Source organism: Daktulosphaira vitifoliae, unplaced genomic scaffold, assembly GCF_025091365.1.
Source record: "Daktulosphaira vitifoliae isolate Bord-2020 unplaced genomic scaffold, ASM2509136v1 Scaffold_9, whole genome shotgun sequence".
NCBI lineage: Eukaryota > Metazoa > Arthropoda > Insecta > Hemiptera > Phylloxeridae > Daktulosphaira > Daktulosphaira vitifoliae.
This window is the reverse complement of record NW_026099580.1, coordinates 79444-98558: the sequence shown is the minus strand read 5'-3', so window position 1 is coordinate 98558 and position 19115 is coordinate 79444. Positions and strand designations below refer to the sequence as shown.

Below are 19115 nucleotides of genomic sequence, written 5' to 3'. Positions count from 1 at the left end.
AATGTGTACGTACACAAGTAGAGCGCCGAAACAGAAACAATTATTTTAACGATTTCAAGAGAGTAAAAGAAAATATAAAAGATTACTTTCGAATTTACTGTTTCAATTCTCTTTTATAGTTATATTTTTTTATTAATAAAATTTCATATATAAATTTTTTTTGTTATCATAAATATTTTATGTGAAAAGTCACTATAGTTATTCACACCAATAATTTGATATCGAAGAACATATCAATGCATATATCGTTTACAGTGTCACGAACTAATATAATATAAATTAATGTACTTTTCATTCTGTCTTAAAATTTCTGATGTTCAAAAAATAGTTGTTGGTATTAGTGAACATAAATCGTTCCGTGTGATTAGAATAAAACGTCTATTGTATGTAATACTTTATAATTTATCATCAAAACATTTAACGTTATTGAAACAATAGAAAAGGAGGTGTTATAGGAATATTATCTGTATGTAATAATTAATATTGCAGTCATTATTTAATTTATTTATTTACTACATTTGAGTGGGTTACCGTCTTGTTTCTATTATTGATTTTTGCAAACTAATATCGTTTTTGTGGGGAAACATCGACAAACGCAGGAGGCCTTCCTAACACCTACTGTTGTAATGTTCTGTATTTTGTGTTTCTTACGTCAGTAAAAACGCAAATTGAAATTGGTTCTACTTGTTACGAGTAAACTCAATATCATACATTATCTTTTTGGATGTCTTCCATGTATATTCACTTAATGGAAGGTGTCCGCAAATTGCTTTAGTCCGTGTAGAGATACGCCTGACATTTTTAGAATATATTACCCACTAAATCATTATTCAACTCAAAAATGATACCTCTTCTTGTGTTACTGTGTCTTATTAATTTTAAAAATCATTAGCCGCGTTAGTTATATTGCCGGACTATATTTTCAATGACTTAAAGCTAAATCGTATAAAGTATTGGTTTGTTGACTGTTGTTATTTCGAAATCGACTACTAGATGCAAAACAAGCAATTATCGTTGTTTTTGTACAATTGTGTTGTGTCTGTATATCAACACAATTTTATTTGTGTGATTGGTCGTTTGTATGACTGGATGGTCATCGATCGAACGAAAAGTATACTGCATGTATGCATTTGATTTATGAACATTATTTGAGCGCCCAAGCATAACCAATTGGTGAATGATAATTAAAAAATATGATTGCAATCTTTGACAGTGATATAATATCAAATTGTTGTCGTGCATTTGGAATTCAAATGTAATCGGTACGTTTGTGCAACATGCATATGTCAACAAAATTGCTGCGATTGTCTCTGAAGTTATAATTGACGGGTGTGTGTACACTATACACTGCGTATAAGTATGTTAGTTGTTGCACACTCTATATGGTATAGTTTCAGTAATATGGTTACGCATGGTTCTATTCATTAAATATGAACTGCCAATTTGATTTGATTCTTTTGAGTTATATGTTCGTTTGTTGCACTGTGATGTCGAAAACGCGATGGCCAAAATTGAGTTGTAACTCGCAGAACTGAAAAAAAAATCATAATCAAATCGTTAAAAATCTAATGGTTTTTTTTACGCGCTTCGTGTAGCGGATATTCTGCAGTGTGATGTTTAAACCCTATTTTATTCCCATAATGTGCTGTAATTTCTCATGCGATGCGTTTACGAATGCATCGATGTCTGGCTGACATCGGTGGCATTGATAACAGGTGGTCTACCGGCATCTAGTATAATATATCTTTGAACAATTTATTGGTGAAAGAAATTATCCCTGTATACCTTTTTTCTCGCTATCGTTATGGTAAATTTCTTTTTTGTTCGTAAAAACACACAACAAAAAGACTTGTTATACCTATTACTGTACGGATGTGGTGTTTTGTGTTATTAGGGGAGAGGGTTGAGTTGTTTTTTGAGGTCTACGACCGGTTTTCGGTCAAAGCGTGAAACCATACGAAGAGTATGATAACCTCGGACCGGTTTGAATTAAAAAAGGGTAGTTAGACAAAAAAAACAATGATTATTCAGTTGGGCGGGTGATTCATGAGGTATACCGTCTATTTTGTATATTCATTAGACATTAGACTGTACCGCCTACACAGTTCAATTATGACCCGACTCTTATTCGAAAACTGGTTCAAATAATAATTTTTTTATTTCACACTTGTCACTTAAATCAATAGTGATAGTAGGTATAAGTTGATTTCGATGCGTTGTTACATAAAAGTTCATTCTTATTGGTTCCAATATGTTTTGATTATTTAAAAAAATTGTCTGAGGTTTTTTTTTTTGTTAAAATAAGAATTTCTGAAAAATGTCAACTTTGTAAAAATAAAGTGTGATTAAGAACTACTCGTATACAAGACAATATGTACAATTGGGGCCAATATCTGAAAATGAATATCGAAAAATGTTCTATCAGTAGTTCGTTTCTAAAAGTTCTCGAATTAACAACTTTTATTTTTCGTTTTACGTGCCATAAGCTTTTCAACGCCGTCAATTTTTAAACATAATCACATATCACCGCGTGCATTAAATTTTATATGCAATTATAATGTCAAAAATGGTATACTGGAGGATTTCATGACGTCTTATCGTCATAACGCTGTTAGAAGTCAATTTAAAAAGAATATGCTAATTACTACTACACGAATTTCAAACGATAACTTGGGAAACGGTTTAAAGCCATTAAAACGGTTTTGCAGAGTTCAATTATCTCCTATGAATTAAAAAATTGCGTGCAATTTCAAGTCTATTACTTAAGAATGAAAAAATTATCAGGCTTGTACCAACACAATTAACGTTTGGCTAACATCTCCTTAGTGTACTTGGACTTTACCACAGTACATATTTGTGACTCGACTAATCTTACTTCCTTTTTCGTCAATCACGACCACTTTGGCCTTCTTTGTCCCATGATTCGTTTCTGGACCTCGATTTGCACAGCCTCTCGTGCTCCGAGTTTTAAATTTGGTTTTAAGATAAAGGCCTTGACTGGATTATAGAAGAACGCTTTTATGCTGTCCCATTGTGATGTCTATTATTTTTCATATTCCTAATCATCATCGCCGTAGACGTTGTTTTGTTACAACTCTCGTACGGGAAACCGCAGTGGACGAGGAATTATTGTTATTTGTGGCGGTCTGTTGAAAATGAAAACAAAACGAACCAAATAAAAGTTAATCAGCATGAAGGTCGATCGAGTGTTTGTTGGTCGCAGCATTAATGTCAAATAAAGTCTAACAAAAAAAGAGCATTTCATCGTATGTGTTATCCAAGCGCTATGGTGCGTGCCTCGAATCTCTAACCAGTGCCTTGCATATACGCACACACAAAATATCTGTGCTGGACGGCGCTGAAACGGCCTGTAAATACGATCAGTGTTATTCTTTGTACTTGGTCGTTGTTTTGACGACGTCAGTCAGATTTTGTCTTTAATCCGCCGACCTCTGTGCCCGTTTTCAAGGCCAATCGCCGTTGGCGGTTGCCCGCAACAAACAAACGCAGGCGATACCTCCTATTGTTTAAATTAGAACTTTGTATAATACTGTGGTGTGGAAGCATAATGGTGTATGAGTATGTGTTTTATTGTGTATTACAACAAAACTGTGTGGTGATGATACGAGTACACAACGATAACAATGTCAGTACAGGTGCGCTGTTTGTCAGCGACGACCAGATGACATAAATGCGTGTGTTCAATGTGATTACGCGTCGTCGTTGATATTATTATCATTAGATTTTCCGGCAGTCAGGACAAATGTAATGACAGCTATTCCAAGTTACAAAATGTAACTGCTAAAACAGCAAGAAGGCAGCGGGACGGTTGTCGGAGAAAAACAACCGTATCGGTTTGTTGATAGTCTAACAATATTTAATATAATATTAATAAGATAATATTTTTGGCGACTACGACCTCGAAACTACGAAATATCGCTTTAGGATGGATACGCTTGGATCTTAGGTTGGGCGTATATAGAAAATTATGGTATCAATAGGTTAGACCGTCTTCTCTTTCAAGGTCTCCGTTATTGAGATAAGACAATCGTAAAAATTAATTCCTTCTGCACGGATCGCCCTTTAGAAACTTGGACAATTTCTAGTCATTTAATGAAAGTACCATGTTAATTGTGAGGATCCTTGTGCACATAGGTCATGTGCTTTTGTAGTCATGCGATGATAGTTCACGGTAAACTCGTGTGTAACCGTAAGAGTTCATAATCAATCATTCCATTAAAAGCCATACCGTATCGATCTGATGTGAAAAGTTGTTTTGTTTTGATCATACTTTGTTTGGGTNGTATCGATCTGATGTGAAAAGTTGTTTTGTTTTGGTCATACTTTGTTTGGGTAATGTTAACATTTCATTGGCCGACGTCCAATTCTATGCTCTCCTATTGTCGATTCCAGTGTACGTAATTGTTTGTCAAGCCCATCGCTGGAACACATTGTACAAAATATGATTGAAAATCTTTGTTTGACAACCGACAGTGTAATATTGTGTCCCGATGTCACAGCACATCCTGTGTTGACGGATCATGACGGTCAAAATTGTCGAACTGTTTTGTTTGTTAATAAGAAAGCTATATAATTCTATTTGATGTTTTTGGCATAATTGGAGTTTTTGAGGGATTTCTAAACTACGTTATCGTATTCATGAGATATTTTAAAAGTCCAATTTAAACTTCACTTTAACTTTTGACATACCAATCGTGCAGAAATCTAATTTAATTTGAAAAATACTAACAGCATTCACATATGGATGACTTAGGTTTTTGCCTAGTTAGCTTTTAGGGTGTATCAGAATGTTCTTCATTTATTTTTTATATGAACTCAAGTATTACCTAATTTAACAAATCATTCAAGTCGTAAAATTTTTTTTTGCTTCAAAATTGCAATTAATTTTTTACGCCACTTATAACCATCAAACAGCATACGAGCAAAGCAAATATTTACTTACAAGACTCTCACTACATCATAAAAATACACAGATTTCATCGTTTGTATTAATTAAAAGTAATTGGTATTGTTCAGAGTGTAAAAGTAAGTTGTCCGGGTGAAACTTGTCCTTGTTCGTTATGGCATCAAACCAATGAAACATACACCTGAGTCTATAGATACGATCAAAATTCATAACGCATTTATATTCTCGTTTTATGTAATGATGATCGCTTGAAGATGATATATAGTAAGTGATGACCATTGTGTGACTGTCACATGACAGTCACGAACAGTATTTCTTTAGTACTTTCCTGACGTTACAGGTGTCGTGCTAAGGTGAGATAGAAATGCGGTCACCTTGTAACTATGTTGTAAAATAAATAAATATATTTTCTCGCAGTGATTTATTTCCCAGTAGATGTACATTCGATGATCAAACTACTTATCTTACACTTTTCAACGTGTGTCTGTCTAATTTTACTTATTGTATCGTAATAGTATTTCATTTTGTGGGCGTTCTTTAGCACAAAAAAAAATAATTTACAGAATTATTCTCAAAGGTTACTGAGTGATTTTTATTATTTCTCACGTAGGTTTGCGATATGTCATTAAATTCAACCCGTATGTCGACTGTTTAGAATCAGTCCGGAAAGCGACTATTCGTATGAATGATCCTGACGAGAGTGACTCGTCTGCAGTACATTCGAATCGTTGTATTAAATTGACTCATATTCTTTACCGAGTCGACTTTTGAGCATTTTGTACTAACGACCGGGTCCAAAGCTGACTAGATTTTACAATGTCGTTGTAGGCTGTATGAGATAGGAGGAGTTTTTTTCGACCTACACATGATTAAGACGGTGCAGTACATTTGTAAACGACAGATGTTGTTTGCAATAATGGTCAAGTGGGGCTGTGTTTTGTTTAATGTTTGTGTCACGATTAGCTGGCCGAAGCAGGAAAAACGTGTACGGTGTAGTATGTTGCGACGTTTTGTCGAAAATCTTTGCGGAGACATAAATGGTATTGTTCAAAGTCATCTGCTGCTGTACCGTACCACAAACAAACGAATTGGGCCAAGTAGTCTGTAAGGTGCCGGCCCAATTCGTTTGCGGACCGTGAAAACCACCATTGCCGTCTCTGTCAATATCTCTACTCAATCCATTTTATCGCCACGCTAGTCAAACAATTCATGTTGTATGCGTGAGGGGATCCTCCGTTGTTACAGATGAGAGCGTTTGTCTGCACCTTCCGCGTAACCCGGCCGTGAGCCATCTTAATATATATTACCGTTGTACCAGTAAAAAACATTTATTTATTTTTTTAACCAATGACCTACAGACTACCGCGGAAGAAACTCGCTTATGGCTTTTTACTAATCGAAAAATGCACGTGTGGTCTACAGATACTGCAGAACTTTGACACGGCATTCTCTACTGATATTAAAAATTATCAAGTGTGACGTCTTGTATGACATAGTAACAGTTACCATTAATTTCGATGACTAAATAGTAATCACGTGCAGTACTTCGTATCTGATTATATTCATAACACCATTGTTTTTATTCTGTGACTCATGCGTGTTTGAATTGGTGATTGTTTTCTTTGTAACTGATAAATATTTAAAAATATTTGCTTTTGTTAGTGTTTCAAGTTATCGATAGAGAATTCAATTGTAGTTTTATGCCAAGTCCTAGAGATATATACAAACACAAAGAGTTTTAGAACTTTTACGGTAATTCTACAACAGATAAAATTTATATTTTTCGTTTTATTAATGATATTATTTGTTCTTAATTCATTGAATATTTCAAAATCGCGCAAGTTTCTAAAGTTTCATTTATCCCCAAGTCAAAGAACGTTTCTTTCGTTTACCCGGTCGGAGTACGTGGGCTAAGGAAGACGATCATGACGGACGGTCTTCTTTTGTGTTGCTTACGGATCGTCATTTAAAAAATGATCCGTACTTGCCTGTTCGACGCAGCCGCTGTTACAATTTTAGAAAGTAGACGGCTTTCACATCCGTGTGTACCCCCGCAATACACTCAAGAGTTTTATATTTGTAGACATCGGTAAAAAAACTCATTCATGTATACACTCACACTCTTTGTGTATGAAGCGTTGCTTTCTCACAACCTCGTATCAACATAAGTTATGAATTTTTATTTGTTTGTGTAATTGTTTGATTTTCAATTTAAACTATGTTTCATTGTATTCCAAGGATAGTGCCGTGTCATAGTGACATAGCGATTAAAAATAACATTTTCAGTTATCGATGGTCCAAATTATGTACGGGGAGTGTAACAAAAGTAACGAGATCGGGTAAAAATAATCAACAGTTGTCGATTGAAACGAGTCTAGGCTGCTAGTTGGTTTTGCATCGTAGTTTTTTTGACTGATGGTTATTAAAAAAAATAACGATATTAAAGAACTATCAGTCTGAACATTGATCGTCCAAGTCCGTGTAAGTACAGCTGATGGCTACTGTGTCAGTGCGCTCGCCGGTGTTGGCGACTTGATGTTATTCACGAGTAGATCACTTAGTCGTAGTAAGAGTAGTAATCGAGTGGCCTGTACGTTTCACCGGCTTCGGATCCATACACATGACGCCGTTGTCCTACTGACCTTCATACCGTCGTCGCCATTGAGTCTCGCCCCCTCTTTTTGATTAATCGGTCTCTTTAAGTGACCGATTCTAGAAAATAATGATATTAACTGCTACCTCTCTAAATCTACTAGTTTGTATTTATTCTTTCCTTTCATTCTTTCTTTTTTCGATTTCTTCGTGTTTTCTTGTTACGTTGTTTAGTAATATAAAAAACCGACGTTTAAATACAACAATTAGGAACATGTTAATAGCCATTCATCACTATAGACCATTATTTTTGTGACGGCGTCGATTCGTATTTGTAAACACATTTACAATTCACGAGTCTTTCTTTCTATTTCAAAGGTCGAGAAAGATTTTGTTGGAATAACCTAAGACACTTCTATAATTATGAAAAATAAATGAAAAATTGTGCTCGAACAACGAGGGTGTAATTGGAAGAATACAAAAACGTTGTAGTGAACACCTGACACTTTTTGAAAAACTGTGTTTTCTATGATTTACATTGATGTAATTCTGAATAGGCTCAGGATCAGCTTTCTATCAAATTTATAATATCGAAAGTGATGACCCCGTTGGAATCAAAATACTATTCCGTAAGAAATCACGAAAGTCCCATTTTTAATGAGTTGTTGTAATAATATTTTACGTGTCTAATGCAAATTACAGATAATATACCTCGTTAATTAAATTTATATCTTATTCCAATCTCATTTATCTTTTTCAAATTTTCTCCGACTTTGACAATAGACTGAATAAGTGTTGTGTGTGAATTTTAACAAGTTTTTTTTGTGATAATCGACATTGTTTCAAATTCTCATTCGCCAAGTACAACAATTGTTTTAAATAGAATTTTTTCTATTTATTGTTATAACTGTAAACAAAAGATTTGATTTAGATAATAAAAAACAGTTTAGCATAAAACTAACTGTTAAAACTGTTAGTATTATTAATTTCTCTTAGATTACATTATTTACTAAAGACTAATGATTAACAATAATTAAGTGTTGTTAAATTTCATAATTTGTCAGCTTAGTATGTAGATTAGTAGTGTATATGTTTTTCATGTACTATTTACTTGAAAAAACAGCGTTCTATTAGAGTAGTTATTTAGAGCTTTTAATCGTTTAATTTGAATTTTGACAAAAATAGACCAATTATGAATTATAATTAATACAGGCAAATCTAGAGGCGCAATGGTTTCAAACTAATTTCTTTGTTATTTTTTTCATACCGATCTCGTGAATCTCAGTGATACGCACCACTTGTTCAATTTCTTTTCAGTTAATAAATTAACTGAATAAGTCTTAAATGATTCTTTTTTATTTATTATCCTGTTTTCGCTACAATTGAAGTATCATGATTTTATATGTGCCAAAATACACTACTTGTGGACGGTTAATTTAGTTTTTCAAACCGAAAAAATGCATATCGCCCATAAACAATCTTGTACAGAAATGTGCTCCAAAAACTTAAGCATTTAATAAATGTGCGTTAAAACAGTTATATTGCATTTAGTGTTTGTAAAAGTATCTCAGTAATATAGTTTTCTATGGATATTTTATTAATGGACGCAATTTTTCTATCGGGTCACAAGGTTAAAGTCAGAAATTTCCCCCCTAGTTATACACAAACATCGAAAGGCCACGTTTGAACCCGTCGAACGAGTTGTTTACCGAGAATTGCCAATTTGCCGTCTGTTAGGTCATGTCGGTGGTTCAATTTGACATACACATAAATGTGTCATTTTTTTATGCCTATACTCCTCAGGTATGTCTCTTGACGATGTCCGCTGTTTTCTTAGCATCCAATGCTTCCGTTGACCGTTCTCACTGTAACTGTAAATGGCGTTTAAATCGCCGTAAAGCACGTGCTTAATTATAATCGCTTACTAACCTCGTATTTCAATCCGCGCATGTAAAACAGTTATAGTTTTAATTAGTCTGTGAAACAAACGTTTTGATCGTTGTGTTTGAAGGTCGCCGTGTGCGCCGGTTTGACATTTATCGTGTAACTAACTGATTTAATGTCCAAAAACTAGAAGCAAAAACCGCATCTAATTTACTACTATAACCTTTTAGGGATTGTCTTCAATGCAAAATTGCCTTGAAATCGTTTTTAATAGAAAATTAAAAATCATTTAACGTACAAAAACTGTGTGACGGTCGATTTGAATGTCGTTATAGAATAAAATAATAATAGCAAAAAGAAAAAAAATATTAACAAAGTAGTTGGAGGCTAAACACCATATGAATATGCGAGCAGCGAACATGAGTTAAACAGATAACGAATCTCTTGTGATTTTTAACGAAGTCTTTTGTATTGTATTTCTGTGAATATAGAAATATTTGTTTTTTGAGATATTTTTGGTTGTACAAAAAAAATGATGGTAAGATTTATTACGCAAATAAATGAAAAATATGTTATGTCAGGTTGTTCGAGAGAAAAGTTCATAAATATTAAAGTTATGCCGTCTAATGTAAAAAATAATAATAATAATTTGTTTGATTTGAAAAACCGTACTTAAACAGTAAGTTTCACTTTCTTGGCCAGTTTTATAACTTAATTTTTTTGTAAAAATTTGTTTGAAAGTTTCCATTGCTATGTTGTTAATATATTTTGTTTACTTTGTAATGTTGCGAATTATACTAATCAAATATGAAATACTTAACCGGATTACTGTCCAAAATACTTATAAGTTCTTTTTTAAGAGTCATATTTATTTTATACAGCCCATCAGTTTTCGGTGAGAATTTATAATTAGTCTTACCGAGACTTTCAATCAATCGGAACAATCAATTGTTGTTAACTTAAAATGTTGACTGTTTTAAGGGATTTGCTCAATCATTTGCAGAAAATGTACACTAGTTTGTTAATGATGAGCGTTTACATTGTAACTATCTAATTTTAAAATTGATGAGTCTTGTCGCCGCGTTCTATTAAACTTGTAGCGTTATCAGAACAAGCCGTCACCGAAAAACCACATTTAAAAAATTATTTTTTTAATAACGTCATGGCCACGACACGTTTTTTCGCGTGACTTTTTTTTTTTTTTGTCGATCTTCCTGTCGGTTACGTTACTTTTATTATTATTATTTTTTTTTATTAACGTTTATGTTATACTTTAAATAACCGCGTTTGTAACTATAAAATATGTATATATATCCCAGAATCTTATAAAATTGAGCTGTTTCTTCGGTGTATGTTATTTTTAAAGAAGCGAAAGTGTTCTCACAGTAATTTATTTAGGTCTTTCAAACACGTGTTAATAGCATAACAATCCAAGTAGTTTAACGCATACGAAATTGATCATTAAGATCTTTTCAGGGACAATATTCTTTTCGGCCTTAATCTAACGGTTTAAGCAAACCGAAATGCTTCTGTTTGACTGTACATCAAGTATGTTTACTTTGTAATAAGATGAGACGCGTTGTTTATTATTTGATTTAATTACAAATTTTGCTCTTTATTATATCACAGTGTGATAGAAATGCATATGTACCCAAACAAAAGATTTAATTATACAGTAGTTACACGGCATGTTTTAAATGTCAATAAAAAAAAAATGTTAATGCGATTCGATAACCTTAAACTTTGTCTCGTATTTGCATTATTATTTTCTATAATAATTTTCAGTCTAATTTTTTGCTGCGCCATTGAATTTGTTTGTGTTTTTTTTTTTTTTATAATAATTATATGTGGAGCTACATGTTTTGATTACAGTGACGAGTTTAAGTGTTTGCGCAAGCTTAGTCATTTTCTATACATATGTATCGTAATTTGCACACAAGGTGTGAATTACAAAATACAGTCGTAATAGTTTTTTAACGACTATTGTTCGTTGACAAAAAATTATATTACTAATGACTATTTACAGAATGGCTTTCGTGCACTAGTTTAGTTTTTCCATACTGCTATTGCAAATATTTTTCTTGTTGTGCGGATACGATTTTGATTTATATTTTTATTTCATTACATTCAGTGTACCGACAACAAATCTGCACGGTCGTCTTTGAAATGTGATGTATTTTTTGTTGACAATCAACTACGTGAGGCGTAGTACGATTAAGGAAAATATTGTTTTTTTTTTTTCATGTGGCCGTTTGTGTTTTGAATTATTAAGAGGTTTATTTTGTAAACAAACATCGAAACGAATAGAGATACGTATATTTTTTTAATAAAGAATGGCGAAATGTATGCATTATGATATGAAACCCCGTAGTTTAATTCTTTATTTTTTAATAGATATTTAGAAACGGAGCGCTGAGTGTTTAAATTGTTTTTTTTTTTTCATTTTTGTGAATAAAGTTGAGTTTTTTACTGTGTTAAACCGTTGAGTTTTCACTATTCATAATTGTATTGATGTTCAGTCTATTATTGTGTCGAAATCTGATTAAAACATTGTTGGATTCAAATGTTTTCTTAGAAAATCGCTTCTGATTCAATGGAAAGCGACAGTTTTCTATTTTAGTGAAGATTAATTTTATTATTTTCCAAACGAGTTTTACTGCAGGCTTGTGCAAAGTTTTATCCATATGAAGTGTGTTTATTTAATCGGTTCGGTCATAACCTGGTACGACGACCGTTACCAATAAAATAGACTTAGTAGTATTCTTATCGAGTCAAAAGTAATATATTCTTATGGCGTCCTTGTATTTTTTTTTTTGAGATTTATTGTAACCCTTGGAATGTATTCTTTTTGGCCGTTATAATAAAACGTATAATATATTTTTTAACTTTCCCGTTGTGTATATCTGTACACGTCAGGGAAGTTTTTTTTCTACATAGTCGTCACGTGAGTATTGGTAATATATTCCGTTCAAACGTCGACAATGGATTTCGATGTATGTGCGTGTGGTTATTGGTATTTTTCGATTATATTTTTTATCATTCGTGAGAGGAGTCTGCGTCCCAAGTAAATGTCAAATAAATAAACATGGAGCGTATTAATGTGCGCGGCGTCGATTTTTTGATCGGGTTCGGCAAACGCGGCGCGTTAAAAAACAGCGAGAAACCTGACGGCACTTTCGTTTTCTCCTTTTTTTTCCCAATCACTTTCCACTTTTCTCCTGTTCGGCACCACTCGATCACCACAACCGAGACGTGTACGCGTTCCGTTGGCCTGTGCGCATACGACGACACTGCGATTTGTATTTAATAATCCTCTTTTTTTCCTATCTGGTAAGCGGCGAACGCGAATTTGTTTGTACACAACGTTGTTGTTGTATGAGGTCAATCGCCGTGTCACGTCGAAGGGGATCGCACGATCTACCTGTTGTCGCTCTCGCTCTTCCGTCGTGTCTTTCTCCTCGACGGCTTTTTTTTCTCTCGCGTTACCCGTAAATTACGACTATGGCCGACAGCGCAGAAACGTGATGTGGGAGAAACGCATCACGACCCGGAGAACCCAGCGCGTCCTACGTGTGTACTATGACGAAATCGATGCGTTTCGCCGGGTGCACGCGCGTGCCGTTAACGCGACGACCTATATAAATAGCGTATGCAAATCCAATACGAAACGTAAACGGGGCGCCAACGGACGGTAACTTTTTCTGCGGGTGTCGTCGATAAGCCTCGGGCCGCCCGACAGAAGTCTTTCTTTCCTGTCAATTTTAATGCGCTCGGAGAGAGCGTGTTCAGCTATTACGGCTGCCGTGTTTTTCGTTCGACAACACTTTTCAGCAGTTTTGCTATTATTTTCACAATTGTCGCTCCGATGACCCCAATAGACGCTGTGCGCGCATAGGTGATTTCATCGCGTTTGCCCGTATGCACTCGGCGTCCATAATGTGCGTTCGGGTGGAGCGACAACGCCGCTACACTTGTATGGGTTTTGCGTTGCGTATGGGACAACCGTGTTTCATGGGGTTCTAATACCTGACGCTGCGGCATTGTTATATTTTCAGTGACCCTGATCCTGACCCGAGCTCTTCCGCATTTTAAGCCGATTCTTCCGCCCACGTCGACCGCGGTGCGGCACCCACTTCACTGGAGTACGCCAAAAATACGCCTCCAACGGTCTCTCGAATATACCAAAATGGTACGAATGAAATGACAACAATAACTTCAAACGGTGTGACCAAGTTCACCGAACTCGCTCGAGGAGCGACGCTGTTGTATCATTACGCTCGAGCCTACGCTTTTGGCTATCCACTTCAGGCGACAGCTGTGCAAATTAGCTTTGACTGAGACGCGTTAATTGCGCTCGTCGTCCCTGAACTTAAGCCCGACGTGTTTTTAAACGTTATTATCACCTCTTCATTGACCAAATAGAAAAATAAACAAACACGAAAAATGGGCGCAGTTCATTTTTCGTAGGTCGCGCGATTTTTAATTTTTTTATTACTGTTATGAAGATTGTTGAATATTTGCCCAATCAATTACACGGTCAAACGACATAAATACGCCGCGTGTAATAATATATTATTATATTTAGCATAATATTTTAATAGTATACACACATATTTATCAGAAGAATACAAAAAATGTATTGCTGGCAGAATAATATATGCAACACTGTACGAACTCGTTGACCATGACTTGAGAAGAAATTGAAATTTATTGAACCTTACTCTTCCGACGTTTTCTACTAATGTATTTATAGGGTTATAATAAAATATTTAGTGGGGAAAGAAAAAAAAAAATCGTTAACGCTATTTAAAAGCGGTGTCAAAGCGATGACTCGAACGACCTGTGCGTTTCTTCGCCTGAGAATCGTAATCTTTATCGAATCTTTTGAGGGTATTTGTTAGTTGATCGTAAATTATTTTGTGAATTATGTTTTTTCAGTGCACGCCGCCCGGTATATATTCGCTCATTTCGTATATATTCAATCATTCGTGTACAGTTTACAAGTCGTTCACCTCTCGACTTATTCACATTCAGTTTTTTTGTATTTACAGAGTATGTTTACGTTTACCTTTTTCGGTACAGTTTGGCGGCGCGATTACGGTCTATTCGAGTCTACTTGTTATTTCGGACGGGCACTGGCCATTTTAAGTACTCTCCAAACGATTGTAACCGAATTACGACAACTGTCCGCACTCCGAATGGGCTTATTATGCCGCGACATTACAGCCATTGTTATTCGTCTCTCCGAACGCGCTTTCGAGCCGACTAAAAATCTACCCGGTCATGTCCGCGCCGTCTGTTTCACCGGAGAATATTAATTAGTCACGACTATGGTGTCCAAACAAAAACGAGGCAGCGACGTCGTGGCTTACGTAAAGCTGTAGGACGTGTTGCGGTGAGACGCGGGCCGCGCGAGAGAGAAATCCGCGTTACATTTATCGAGCGTTTAAAATGCTCTGCCGATTTTCGATTTCTTTTCGTGTGTCAAAGCGACAACACCTTTGACCTTGTCGTCCGCTGCAAACCGGTCGCGTTGTACACGGCCGTCGAATTACGGACAGTGTGTAACGTAATTGTTAAAATGAATAATTCATAGGCCGCCGACGTGTTACCGCAGCGTGAAGGCTTAGCCATTGTGAAAACGCGAGGAGACCGATGCCGGACGATTCGGATAATTACAGGTGTTATCGTGGAAAAAAGTCTTTCTGTGCGATTGTTTCCCGTTAGTGATTTGCGATTTGGACTCGATTTAGAAACTTGTGATAAAACTGTGCGGATCGAAGAAGTCCGTAACAGTGTCGCCCAGTTTACGGGCAACAAAACTTTCCGTGGGAACGCACTGTTTTCTCTTGTCGGAGCCCAAACATTAGTTGTTAATGTCGTCGCGACAGTCTATTGGATTTCGTATTGAACGGCTATTGTTTTTAATAATATTATTTAATTGCATGCGTGTAACATCAAATAGATATTACTTTGCAATTTTAGCATAGTGTTTTATCATTACTGTCGGCGTGTGTGGATGTTTGCTGTATGTTGGGCACCAGCTGTCACGTACAAACAGCCACTGTGATGGTTTAATCACTGCCACTCTTCGAACAACGCGCAGTTTCCAATGCCTACTGTTATAATCGAACAATACGTTTTAATGAAGTAATCGGTATTGCGAAATTTTTTTTATAAGCAACAGTTTTTTCACTAATCAAAGTGTGTAATGCTTTATGTAATATAAAGATGAATCTTCAAGTCCGACGTTTTCTCCGAGCAAGTCGATTTTGACTTTTACAGTTCAATTGCTTCACGTAGAAATTTACCAGCCATTATTTCGAAATAATTGTTCTATGGAAATAAGGTTTTTAAAAGTTAAACTGACTGAATGGTATTCAACGTAGCGCTACCGTCTTACGCTTTTGAGAGCAAAATTAAAGTTAATGATAACGCGGACAGTGAGTAGTTGAAGCAGTTTGACAAACGGTTTTCCATTGCCAATAATCATAATTATTTATGCAGTCTGATTCGAGTTCTCTCAATGGGTTTTGTGCGTCAGTCAGAGCCGGTAGTCTTTTATTTATTGTTATTGTGATTATTATGCGATCGTTCCGTTTTTCTACGGTCATTACAATATAATCGTTTCCCTGTGGATAATTTGCAGGTTTGACTGTTTTTATTTTCGATGTTACATGGCAAATTGCGCGAAACCGCCAAAAATGGTAAGGCACCTCGACCGCCGTACAATACGACGTGCAAATCGATTGTGATTTGGTCACGAATCGACGGGGAGGCGCATCATTGTCTTTCGGGCAATTATTGCTCAGGTTTAGTAGTCGGTGTTGACACTGTAACACCGAGAAACAGGTGAGAGAACGGAAGGGAAAAAAAAAGAAAATTACTCACCGTGGTAAACGGAATAAGAAGAAGAGAGGTACTCGATAACATTAAATGTGGAGCAAACTGCTGTAATGACTCCGTTTGACTTTCTCGTTATAATTCGCCTACTTTCACTACAATATGTTCCATTCTGTTCCAATTTGACAATATCTATAAATGCCTCCTATGTTTTTATTTATCTTATATGTACTACCGTTTCCATCTAATGTCATACCTTTCAAGTTATGGGTACTTAACATTGGGAGTTATCAATACATTTGTATATAAATTACCTATTTTACATTGACATTAAATTTATTGAAGGTTCTTTCACGATTTAAAAATACCAATAAACATTAGTGAAAATTCTTAAAATACATTTTTTAGTTAATTAGCCCATACGCTTCGAATTTAAATGAATGCTTAATCAAGTCGAGGAATCCTGACTTGTCGTCAGCATTAGTTTTGAAATTGTTATGTGTATTCATCTAGAAAAGATATCAGTTCGCTTATGACTTGCTCTTCAATTTAATTATTATGATAACCTAATCAGCTTTTAATATCATTAAATTTCTCGTTATTTATGTATTACTCGAGTTTCATTCCTAGTCTAGCTGGCATTTAATCGCTAAATGCAATTGAAGTCAATCTCTCATTTAATGTGCTGTAAAAATCATTTATTAATATAGTTCACGTTATGGCTTTATACGTCTCGTTGATTTTCAATTTATTTATCTTTATTATATCAAATTGCCCTTACAATGACATACTACAGTTAAATGCGCTTTTTTTAGCGCGCTATCATATTATTTCATCTAAAACACACACGGTATTCTGAACAGTGTTATTCATCTGATTTTACAGACTCGTATGTTCCTGTACAATTAAGTTATTTTTAAATTAGTATTAGATGTATTTTCTCATTTAGAGAAACTTACCGAATTAGATTATTTCTAATTTATAAAACTGTTTTCTCTAAGCTAAAGTTCAAATATAAGTTTTTGTACTATAAAGATAATCGAAATTGAAAAAAATATAATTTTTACTTAGTTTGCTTGGTATGTTTATTTTTTTTTTTTATACTTAACGACCTTATTTGTATATTCTGTTATTTTTTAAATATTGAACAAATGTACAACAGTACACACCTACAAGAGTTTGCAATTATTAGTTTCGGGTGCACCAACACACACGCAAAAACGATACCGTTAGTACTGATTTGGTATGTTAAAATAATCGGCCACCCTCGTAAAGGATACTTAAATAGTAAATCTTTACGTTCATAAATAATTCAAATAGCTACGACGATTTCAAAAATGTCATCCGACTTAATATACGTTTTAATACCTATAAAAATTCATTGTTTACTTTCAGTCGTGTAATGTTGTATAACATTTTATTGTTGTTGAAAATAATTTAATAGTCATTCAATGTATAGACGAAAAAATCTAGTATGCCTTGTAAGCTTAAAAAATTAATAAATTAAAAGTTTTAATCTGAACAACCGTGTGAGACACACCGCAATGACTTATTTAAGGAAGAGCCACTTACTGTCTTCATAGAAAAACTTCAGCACTCGTCCCTCAAAATATTTTTACTTGTCCCCTTTTTCTCTTGAAAAGTAAGATAGCAAAAAAATTCTGCTAAAAGATTTATAGTTTATGACTTAATATAAGCTTAAATAAATACTTATTGTAGACAATTAATGAAATCGTAATCATTTTGATGTATTTAGCTTTATTTTCTATTAATCAATTGTATTTGAAAATTTTTTTGTGTTTCAATTTTATTTATTAAAGTGTCGAAAGTAATGAACACTTACAATTGATCAAATAACAAAATGCATTGTAGAACAAAAATAAGTTCAATTACTATAATTTACGATTCATTATTGCTGACGCATTATATAGTGCGGCATGAAAAAATGAAACCTTAAATAAAAAATTATTTGTATTTTGAAAAACAAAATAATATTAATTTGAATCGAACAAATTTTACATCATAAAAATATTTTTTCTACGCCAAATTTTTATTAACCAAGAAATTTCAATTATCTAATTAAAAACTGTTTTCATTTCCGTATTGTTATATGGAAACATGTATTTTATTATTATTAATTATATTATTAATAATATTCCATATTATTGTAAAACTGCTTTATAATGCTGTTTTTAATGCTTTGTAACATACTGTTTGTTGTTAGCAAGCATAAATTAATGATGTCTTCAGGTTCGATTTTTTCATTTGGGTTAGCTGTAAACCGACGAACGGATCATAATTTTTTATGTGCCTATAATCTCACAGTTGATACTTATCGGATTTCTTTGAGCTGTGCAATCCTGTCAATATAGTCTATCCGTTGCGCATTAAGTTACCATGAAAACTCACGTATCTCGTCGAGTTTTGACAAGTCCTGTTTGTGGTATAATATTGTTGATTTTTTTCTCTACTTTTAATCAAATACAGGGAGAATAGATAAAAGGAATTCTGGAGTAACTGTTATTCACACCAGCAGATCATCCTGACAAATTAAATATAACGGTCTGTCGCTTTTATGTGTGTTAAGATCACACCGGTTAGAACAATTGAAAACCGCACAAGAAAAACCAACAACAATACCTCATGGGCAATAATAGTTATAAAACGTGTTTAAACACCAGTAGCTGTCCGAATTGCCACACACGCACACACACAAGAGATAGATCCCATTGTTTTTTACATATATCGTCACGTATTTTTATTTATTATATTTTTCAATCGCGATGCTCGTGTGTAGAGTAATAATCTATTACATCGAGAAACGGGCGATATGCGTTTCTGGAAGGACGTTATTTGAAAGCAGGTAGCT

The 19115-nt window shown here is 34.4% G+C and overlaps 1 protein-coding gene across 4 annotated transcripts in view; it reads left to right on the top strand.

The window, feature by feature from the left end:
- The window catches only part of LOC126908786 (CCR4-NOT transcription complex subunit 6-like), a 40990-nt gene that overhangs the window by 9669 nt on the left and 12206 nt on the right, over positions 1-19115 (top strand). The window contains exon 1 of one of the 4 annotated variants that reach the window (XM_050691078.1): positions 10064-10082. The exons of 2 other annotated variants lie outside the window; for them this stretch is intronic. In XM_050691078.1, coding sequence (XP_050547035.1) covers position 10082 — 1 coding nt within the window. In that variant the 5' untranslated portion in view covers positions 10064-10081. Of the gene's footprint in view, positions 1-10063; positions 10083-15889; positions 15957-19115 lie in introns of those variants that run through there. One more of the 4 variants, XM_050691077.1, reaches the window with a different exon arrangement.